At 52.8% G+C, this 10,379-nt stretch overlaps 1 protein-coding gene across 1 annotated transcript in view; it reads left to right on the forward strand.

Annotated features, from left to right (window-relative positions):
- The window catches only part of TMEM119 (transmembrane protein 119), a 13,368-nt gene extending 5,157 nt beyond the window's left edge, over positions 1 to 8,211 (forward strand). Inside the window, exon 2 of the mRNA XM_015413253.1 lies at positions 6,523 to 8,211. Within this exon, the coding sequence (XP_015268739.1) occupies positions 6,549 to 7,445 (897 nt within the window). The 5' untranslated portion in view covers positions 6,523 to 6,548 and the 3' untranslated portion in view covers positions 7,446 to 8,211. The remainder of the gene's footprint in view (positions 1 to 6,522) is intronic.
- The last annotated feature ends 2,168 nt before the right edge of the window (positions 8,212 to 10,379 follow it).

The raw sequence follows: 10,379 nt of genomic DNA on the forward strand, positions 1-10,379 counted from the left end.
CACCCCCCACCCCCCCCCCCCCGCGTGCAGGGGTTCCTGGATGGGTGCCCAGCCCTGCCTGTGAGAATGTGGAGTCCCCATCGAAGGGCTACCTGCAGTGAAATCCCAAGGCAGAAAGAGAGACAGAGAGGTAAAAGGGTAAAAGGAAGTGCCGTGGCACCTTAAAGACGAATGGTGTTTTTGTTCTAGCACAAAGTCTTTATGGGGCCACGGGCTCCTGTTTATTTTTACTGCAACAGACTGATGTGGCCGGGCGGCATTTAACTTGTTAAGGGGGCAGCTAAATTACAGTGAATGAAATCAATCTGAATGCCTGTCCTTAAAGGGGGAGGCTCCGAGCCTGTTTCTAGCCCTTCCTTTCAAGGGACGGGGTGGCGAGCACGTCAGTTCCTGGGGGAAAACAACTCAGTGGGCATTGAATTCCCCTCCAGAAGGCATTCAAATGCCTTTTGAGTTCCCTTCCATGGGGCAAGAAAGCTTAGAAGGAGAGCCAGTTTGGTGTAGTGGTTAAGTGTGCGGACTCTAATCTGGGAGAACCGGGTTTGATTCCCCACTCCTCCACTTGCACCTGCTGATGTGACCTTGGGTCAGTCACAAGCTCTGGCACAGTTGTCCTTGAAAAAGAGCAGTTTGTGTCAGAGTTCTCTCAGCCCCACCCACCTCACAGGGTGTCTGTTGTGGGGATGGGATGGGAAAGGAGATTGTAAGCCGCTCTGAGACTCCAAGTGAAGGGCGGGGTATAAATCCAATCTCTTCTTCTTCTTCTTCTTCTTCAACACATCTCCAACAACCTCCCTTTCTGCTAGCCCAGTACCATCTAGGTCATGGTCCAAAACACAGGGTTTCTGGCATGGCTGTTTGTGGGGCAGGGCTTTTAATTAAGGGGGCAAGGCCCCGAAATGCCCCACTGTTGCGACGGGCCTGGATGTGGCGGCCTCTTTGGCTCCATAGAAGAGGAAATCCTTTTCTCCAATGACTCTCTGCTAAGGTGATCAGTGGAATGTTTGGGCAGCTGTACGGCTGAGTCCAGGGCATCTCCCAGTAAGGAAACCTGCCCATATATAGATGCTGCGGTCTCCTCCTTGTATTCGTGAAGGTCAGCTGAATCGAGCCACGGATGGCTAAACGGACCCTCCAGGTTCAGAGGCAGTGTGAGGCATGTGCCTGCGTTGCTCTGGCACATGTTCGAAGCACCTCACTGGTATGATCGCCTTGGCCACACAGCCCTGTAAGGTAGGCCCTGCTACAATCATCTCTCTGTATTTGCCAGCCGGATTTTGAGAGAGAGAGAAACTTGCATAAAGGCAGGCTGGGTATTTGTGGTGGCGGTAGGATATGAACAGAGGACATTCGGATTGGTAGGGCAGCCTCTCAGCCGCACCAGGACGCCTCTGAATGCTACTGGAGGGGGGGGAGGAAGGATAAGGGTGGAGAGCTGCTGGAACCAAGTGGGGTACAGTGGCTGTGGGTGGCAAGATCCCTGCTTTCCGTCTCCCCTCAGTCATTTGTGGCAAGTATTCTGGGGGGAGAGTGGGTGGATAATCTCAACGGTAGGGTTGCCAACCTCCAGGCCTGGAGACACCCCCCCCCCCGATTTACCGCTGATCTCCTGACTACAGAGATTAGTTCCCCTGGAGGAAATGGATGCTTTGGAGGGTGGTTACTCTGTGGTGTTAGATTTGGCTGCAGTTCCAGTTTGGTGTAGTGGTTAAGTGCGCGGACTCTAATCTGGGAGAACCGGGTTTGATTCCCTACTCCTTCACTTGCAGCTGCTGGATGACCTTGGGCAAGCCGTAGTTCTGATAAGAGCTGTTCTTGAAAAAGAGCCGTTTCTGTCAAGAGCTCTCTCAGCCCCACCCACCTCACAGGGTGTCTGTTGTGGGGAGGGGAAGGGAGAGGAGTTTGTAAGTCGCTCTGAGACTCCTTTGGGTAGTGAAGGGCCATGGGGTATAAATACAATCTCCTGCTTCTCCTCCTCCCCTCCCCCCCCAGTTTGGTGTAGTGGTTAAGTGCCAGTTTGGTGTAGTGGTTAAGTGAGTGGACTCTAATCTGGGAGAACCGGGTTTGATTCCCCCACTCCTCCTCCCCTTGCACCTGCTGGATGACCTTGGGCAAGCCGTAGTTCTAACAAGAGCTGTCCTTGAAAGAGCAGTTTCTGTCAAGAGCTCTCTCAGCCCCACCTCCCTCCCAGGGTGTCTGTTGTGGGGAGGGGAAGGGAAAGGAGTCTGTAAATTGCTCTGAGACTCTGAGTGACGGGCGGGGTATAAATACAATCTCCTCCTCTTACGGAGGGGCTGGTGGCCTGACTTGGGGGGCTGCTGCCCAGTTTGTGGGCCTCCAGGGAGCCTCTGGCCAGCAGGTTGTTGGAAACAGGATAGGTCCTTGGTTGGACTGGCCAGGCCTGCACTTTTGTCAGCGTTTTCATCCAGACACCTGTGGCTGTTGCAGCTGCAGAGGGTTCTGGATGGTCCCACACACACACGCACCCCAGGTCTGAGTTCAGAGTCATGCAAAAAGTGTGGCGTTTTGCAGCCGAGCAGTGTTTCAGAGGCGGCCTCTTGAATGGGAACGTCTAGGAAGGCTGAGGATTCTTAGAGAAGGGAGGAATGCCTTAGCCTCTGAGCATGTGCAGAGTGACTTTCACCTTCGAGTGCTGCCTGTACGGCTCCCGGGAATGCTTGAGGCCCACAGCCTCTTGCTGTTTCCAAATTAAGAGCTGTCTGGAGGGCTGCCGTTGGAACTCGGTCTTGTAAACCTCTTTCAGATACATTAAGCAGTCAGTAAAGTAAACTCTGCGTCAGATTGGCAGGGCTGCGTGCTTCGGCCTGCGTCCTTTGGGCTGGGTAACAGTTTCCGTTGCAGACCTCAAAACTCAGGAATCCGTCTCTCGGCTTGAGTCAGCCTGAAGTTTGGCCAGGACCTGAACTTGGCGCAGGAATGTTTGTGGTCCCAGTGCTGCGCTCAGCAGTTTACTGAAACCTGAAGCTATTCATTCCAGAAAACATGCTTAACTCCAATATAAAAGGCTTATTAATGAATTGAAAACAATTAAAGGCTCCTTGCAAATAGCAAACCCACAATTTGCAGCAGGTAACCTGAGAGCCAGTTTGGTGTAGTGGTTAAGTGTGCAAGCTCTAATCTGGGAGCGGCGGGTTTGATTCCCCACTCCTCCACTTGCAGCTGCTGGATGACCTTGGGCAAGCCATGGTTCTGTCAGAGCTGTCCTTGAAAAAGAGCAGTTTGTGTCAGAACTCTCTCAGCCATACCTACCTCCCAGGGTGTCTGTTGTAGGGAGGGGAAGGGAAAGGAGTTTGTAAGCCGCTTTGGGACTCCTTTGGGTAGTGAAGGGCGGGGTATAAATCCAATCTCTTCTTCTTGTCATGGGATGAGTAGTGCTGGCTGTCCTTTCTGTACTGATCATCGGGCTGACTGTTGAGTCACTCCCAATGCAGAGACCACAGAGTCACTTTGTGCCTTTGTGTCCCTGCATGAAGTGCTGCTTCTTCCAGACTCATGCAGAGAAGCAGAGGGTGGACTCCTCTGAGGACAGGTCTTTCACGTGCCTAAAAAGGTTTATGTTTAAAGTTGGCTCCGGCGTTAATTCTGACCAAAAAGTGAGCCTCTGTTGCCGTAAGTTGAAGCCCTCCCTTTCAAAAGAGAGGCAATGGGTGGGTTGGGAGCCACTCACTGGCTTCCCGATCACGGAAACTGGAATGGCAAAGCTTTTGTTAAATAATCACTGCTGATTGTCCCGGTGCAACAAATTTATGGTCATCTGATCGAGGTTTACAAGATTCTACATGGGATAGAGCAGGTGGAGAAAGAAGTCCTTTTCTCCCTTTCTCACCATACGAGAACTCTCGTGGACACTCCATGAAACTGCTGAGTGGTCAGGTTAGAACGGATAAAACGAAGTCCTTCTTAGGAGGGGCTGAAACTGCTCTTTTTCGAGAACAGCTCTTATCAGAACTACGGCTTGCCCAAGGTCATCCAGCCAGGTACAAGTGGAGGAGTGGGGAATCAAACCCGGTTCTCCCAGATTAGAGTCCGCGCACTTAACCACTACACCAAACTGGCTCTCTACACTCTAAACCACTACACCAAACTGGCCACGCAGTATTAGCCACGGCCAGGGCATTTTTTGTAAAAAAAAGCCGAGCAGGAACTCATTAGCATATTAGGCCACACCCCTGACAGCACAGCTCATTGGCATATTAGACCACTCCCCCATATTACCAGAAGTGTGCTCATCCAGCCACACCCACCTTTTGCTTCTTATTCTGTTTACCTTGTTTGTTGTCCAAACCCAGGGCTTTTTTGTAGCAGGAACTCCTTTGCATGTTAGGCCACACACCCCTAATGTAGCCAATCCTAATGAGTTTCTGCTGTTGGATGTGGCCTATTATGCTAATGAGTTCCTGCTGGGCGTGGCCAACTTGGGAGCCAGCCAGAACTCCGTTCCTGTGCGTTCCTGCCCAAAAATAGCCCTGGCCACGGCAAGAGCTAATACTGAGTACTAAGAACGGATAAAAGGAAGTCCTTCTTCACCCAAAGAGTGATTAACACATGGAATTCCCTGCCACAGGAGGTGGTGGTGGCTACAAGCATGGACGGCTTCAAGAGGGAATTGGATAAACATATGGAGCAGAGGTCTATCAGTGGCTATGAGCCACAAGTTATAGAGAGGGTCTCTCAGTCTGGGGCAAGTGATGCTCTGTCTTCTTGGTGCTTGGGGGGGGGGCAACAGGGGGGAGGGGCTTCTAGTGTCCTGGCCCCACTGCTGGACCTCCTGATGGCCCCTGGTATTTCTGGCCACTGTATGTGACAGAGAGTGATGGACTGGATGGGCCACTGGCCTGATCCAACACTGACTTCTCTGAAGTTCTTATGTCCATCGCAAGTGGAGATTGACTTTTAAATCGCCTCGGGGGCATTTGGAGGTGGCTGCGCAGGCCCATTTCTCCTCCACTAACAGGGCGGAGGCTTGGCAGCGTTGCCCCCATGGCCATGGGAATGACCTCCCCCTGGGGTTATTGGCTCCGGCTGTTGGCTCCTCCCTGCTTGCAGCCAGGGCTCCGTTTGAGCTGGTGGGTTGCGTGGGCTCAGCCTGGGGATCGCTACTCCCTGCAGAGTCCTGGGAAACAAGAGGGCCCTGGAGCGTGTGCCTTTCTTTCCCGACTAATCACAGCCAGTCCTCGGACCAGGGTCGCTTCCCGGGTTTGGGGGCCCCAGCCAGAAGGCCCAGGGGCCTCCCGCTGCCTAGGACTGGGCCCCTGGCTCGCGCCTCCCTGCCTGCCCCGCTTGCCCGTGCCTCCTTTCCCAGCTCATGAGGCCTTCCCACCACCCACACTCACCGCTGCCCCCTTTGACTGCCTGCCGCTGGCCTGACCTTGCCGGGCACACCACTGGCCTGCAAGGCTCCCTCCAAGCTGTGGAGTCCGGTGCACAAACATTCTACTTTGTGAGCTCCTGGCCTTAAAGTTGTGTTAAATAGTGGGTTCCATGCAGGGGTCATTTCCTGCGGGAGCGCACAGGAGTGCAGCTGCGGCAGTAAGGAGTCCAGGGGGCGGGCACATGCAACAAGCCCCACCCCCTGCTCCCAGCAGCCCTCAGTTGGGCCACGAGGAGCAAGAAGCAGCCAGGTAAGTTGCAGAGCCCACCCCCTCCCCCTGGCCTGCCTTCAGTTACAAGCTCTCCCTCCTCTGCCAGGGCAGATCTGCGCGTTCCCCACCCCCCCATAGCTAACAATCCAGAACAGTCCAGTGGAGCCTGAGTGGTGGGTGTTGCCTTCTGACACACTTCCGGTGATGTCAGGGGGTGTGGCATATGCAAATAAGTTATGCTAATGAGCTCCTGTACCTCTTTTTCTATGAAATGACCCCTGGTTCCATGGATGATCAGGCTCAAGTCCAGTGATTAGCTCAGCTTTATTTGTGAATCCAGCAAGAGCAAGACAAGAACCCCAGAGCTTCAGCTCTGTTAAATAGCATGCAATTGCCACACCCAAACACACCCCACTCCCAGCGATAGGTGTATTTACATAACATTACTACTTGATTGGTTTATTCCAGAGTCCTGGCAGGCTATTGTTCTTGTGCTCCAAGCTCAGCCAGTCTCTGGTGTGACATACTTGGGATGACTCAGTCCCAATACATAACAAGTTGTGAGTGAGCGATTTGGCTGCTGCATAAATTAGCTTGCTCTGGAGCCATCCCTTCCTGAGCTAAGGCAAACATGGGCGAGCCGGAGGCTAAAAAAACGGTGAGCTAGCTCACATTAACTCAGCTTAGAGGGAACACTGCTGGGCAGCCCGTTCAGCCAGCAGTGCGGTTAGTGGAGCAGGAGAGCCGTGTGGATGGGGGAGTTGGGGGCCCAGCCGAAGCTCGGGACCCCTCCAGTTGCACCAAACACCTGGGTATGGAGAACCATTGTTTCCACACCAAAGAATGCTAGCGTTTGTTCTTAGGAGTGATGAAACGGGAAGATAACGAATCCTGTCCTCTTTGTGTGTTTGCTTTGCAGAGAGCGTTGGAGGCCAACCCCTGGTCATGGCTGCGGCAAGAAGCGTCCTCCTCCTCGTGGTGCTGACGGCTCCCTTCTGCTCTTCCCGATCGAGGCACCTTCCCGCAGCTGCGCTGGAAGACAACGGTGGGAGTGGAGAAGGGGAGGGCGCTTCCTCCATCCCACCCCCTGCGAGCGTGACCCTGGGTGTGAATCCCACCATGGACGATATCCTCGTGACCTCGGTGAACGAGACGTCGGCCACTCTCACCCTATTGGACGGGATCGTGGATTTCTTCCGGGAGTACATGCTGCTGATCATTGTGGTTGGCTCTTTGGTCTTCATTTTCCTCTTCATCATCTGTGCCGCCGTCATCGTCCATCAGAAGCACAAGGCCTCGGCCTACTACCCGTCATCTTTCCCGAAGAAGAAGTACGTGGACCAGAACGACAAGTCGGGGGGTGCCAAAGCTTTCAGTGAAGTCCCGGAGAAGGTTGGCGATTCCTGCCAGGAAGAGCCTGTGGACTCCACCAAACAACTGCAGGCGGATATTCTAGCAGCGGCCCAAAACCTCAAATCCCCAACCAAGGCCGTCACAGCCAACGGAGAGAGTACCAAAATAGAGGAGAAGCCAATCAAGGGAAAGGAGGAAGACGCTCAAGGACCAGAGGTTAGCAGAAAAGAAGAGGAGGGAGCTACCAAAGTCCAGGATAGTCCACAACAGGAGGCTGAACTTCCAACAGAGACGTCAACTAACCTCAACCCGGCCGATGCTGAAGTCAGTGGAGACGTTGTGCAGCAGGTGGAGGAAACCACACCACCTTCTCCAGAGGAACCTAAGGAATCGGCCGGGACTGACAACTCAATCGCGCAAACCTCCGAAAGTGAGAATCAGGAGTCTATTGACCAAAACGCTTGTGAGGACAGCACCGCAGGAGACTAAAAACAGAAGAAAGACTAACATTATTTGCCATCCGCTGGCTTTCGTGTCGGAAATGTATAGTATTAGATCAGTGATGGACTTAACTTTCTACGCAGCGGGCAACGGGAGGGCCTTCCGTCAGTTGTAGGAGACCCCTCGCTCGCCTTCCGGATCAAAAAAATCTCATTAGAAGTCGCGCACTGCGCTTTGTCGCCTTAACGGATCACTCTGTTACTATGGAAACGCATCGCCACGCTCATTGGACAGAAGGGCCGGATCCCACCGCTCCGTTGTGCTGCTGGTGGAGTTTTCCCCTGGTTCAAGAGCAGGCGGAAGTCACCTGGCTCCAGTTAAAATGCCACTGTTAGCAGAATGGAACTGAAGAGGTCCAACCCGTTATTTGGTAAGCCAGGATGGACTTGAAGAAGATCCAATATCCAAGTATTGTCTGAGGAGGCAGTAACCATCCCAGTGTGGAACTGGCTCTAACGCTGGCTCTGAGCACCCCTCCAACAATTACCTTCAAATACACGTGGGACAATCTGTCACTGGTGTCCAATTCTGGATGAATCCTCTTCGAAGTTCCACCGTCAGAAACTGTGGCCAGGGCGAAGAGTACCCTCACCACGTTCCATGTGAATTTCTAGCTGAACAACCGCTGTTAAACGGTACACAACACAAAAAAACGCTGGCTAAAGATAAACAAAAATGTATAAAAATAATATTTAATGCCAAGTTCAGTTATACAGTCATATACGGGGTCATTTAGTAGAAAAAGAGGTTCAGGAGCTCATTAGCACAACTCATTAGGATAACTTATTTGCATATGCCACAACCCCTGACATCACCGGAAGTGTGTCAGAAGGCAACACCCACTGCAATTTATCTGGCTGCTTCTTGCTCTGACTGAGGGCTGCTGGGAGCAGGGGCGGGGCTTGTTGTATGTGCCCGCCCCCTGGGCTCTTTACTGCCGGAGCTCCACTCCTGTGCGCTCCTGCAGGAAATGACCCCTGGAGAGAACTATATAAAGCCAATCATCATAGAGTGGACTCATACAGTTCCACTGTATGATGATTGTATGCCAAGCTGGACTGTGGAATTACTATACGACAGGAGTGAGACACACTGAAATTTTGAGGACTTTATTTTTCTATTTTTCTGTTTTTCTGCATGACTGTTGTTTCTTGCAAGAACACCTTGGCTTTATATAGTTATATGACTGTGGTGGCTCACGCGGTTAAGATGCTGAGTTGCAGACCGGAAGGTCAGTAGATCAGCACTTTGAGACCTGAGTGCCGCATGACGGAGTGAGCTCCCGTCTCTGGCCCCAGCTCCTGCCAACCTAGCAGTTCGAAAGCAAGAAACTGCAAGTAGGTAAATAGGCACCGCTTCGGTGGGAAGGTAACAGCGTTCCGTGCGCCTTGGCGTCAAGTCATGCCGGCCACATGACCAAGGAGAAGACTTCGGACAGCGCTGGCTCTTCGGCTTGGAAACGGAGATGAGCACCGCATCCCTAGAGTTGGATTCGACTGGCTTTCGAGCAAGGGAAACCTTTACTTTTACCTTTACTATGACTGTATTACTGAGCTTGGCATTAAATATTCTTTTTATACATTTTTGTTTATCTTGAGCCAGCGGGGTTTTTTGTGCCGTGTACCATTTTGTGTACACTGGTTCCCTTTCTTTTTTTGGGTAACCTCTGTTAAATGTCCGGATCAAATGATTTCATCGTCCTTCTGCCCCTGGGGCCGTTTGTCGGCAATCAGGTCGAATGCCATCTTCTCCTCCCTGGCTTCTGGCCCCTTCTTTCGACTGGCTGACACTATATAACCAGGGCTACAGCCACATAGGTATTTTCTCCCCCACGGGAAGCAGGAAAGCCCCCAGTTCAGGTTCCCCAACATGGGGCCCGTGGGCACCGTAGCACCCACCAGTACTTTCCTTGGCGCCTGTGGAGTTTTCAAGAAATGGGCGGGGCCTCTGTAAGGCAGGGCTTGTGATTGGCTGCCCTCATTCCAATAAAAGGGTTTTCTGTGGGAGGGCGGGTAAGCACCAGGGCTTTCCTTCATCGCTGTGTGGTTCCGTTTCCCCTTCAGGGTTTGCTTCTTCCCAGGAGGTGTGAGGGGGGAGGCGTTCCATTTGACTCCGCCTCCTGTCGCCGCCATTTGGGGGTTTCTTGCGGCAGCCATTTTGGAATGGTGGTAGGGTTGCGAGGTTAGGGTTGGGAAGTACCTGGAGACTTTGGGGGTGGAGCTGGGAGAGGGCGGGGTTTGGGGAGGGGAGGGGCCTCAGCATAGTACAATGCCATAGAGTCGACCCTTCAAAGCAGCCATTTTGCCCAGGGGAGCTGATCACTCTCACCTGGAAATCAGTTGTAAAAGCGGGAGATCTCCAGGCCCCACCTGGAGGCTGGCAACCCTAAATGGTGCTCAGTACCCCCTCCCCAAAATCCAAATGTGCCTGCAGGCTCAGAAAGGGTGGGGACCGATGTTCCTTTGAAGCTGTGGAGTCTTGTGAGCATAAATTCTACCTTGTGAGCTACCGGCATTAAAGTTGTGAGCGAGCCATTTGGCTGCTGCATAAATCAGTTTGCTCTGGAGCCCTCCTTCCTGAGCGGAGACAAAAATCTGTGAGCCGGAGGCTAAAAAACTGTGAGCTAGCTCACACTCGCTCAGCTTAGAGGGAACACTGGTGGGGACCCCTCCAGAGTTTCGAGCCACATGCAGATGAGGTTGTGCCCAAGGAGGGTGTGCCTCTCTGGCCTCCTACGGTGGGGGCACGTGTGTCTCTGGATGCTGTTTCTGCTCCTTTCCATCCTGCTTGCTACTGCTGTTGTGGTCGGAGGTCAGTTTTGTGCCCCTGTGTGGAAGCAGCCGAAGTTCTTCAAGGTCAGGTCAAAGGTAGCCTTGAAGCTTTGGTCTGTGGGCACAGGAAATGCAAAGGGAGTCTTCATTC

The sequence above is a fragment of the Gekko japonicus genome, unplaced genomic scaffold, assembly GCF_001447785.1.
Source record: "Gekko japonicus isolate JY-2015 unplaced genomic scaffold, Gekko_japonicus_V1.1 scaffold10, whole genome shotgun sequence".
NCBI lineage: Eukaryota > Metazoa > Chordata > Lepidosauria > Squamata > Gekkonidae > Gekko > Gekko japonicus.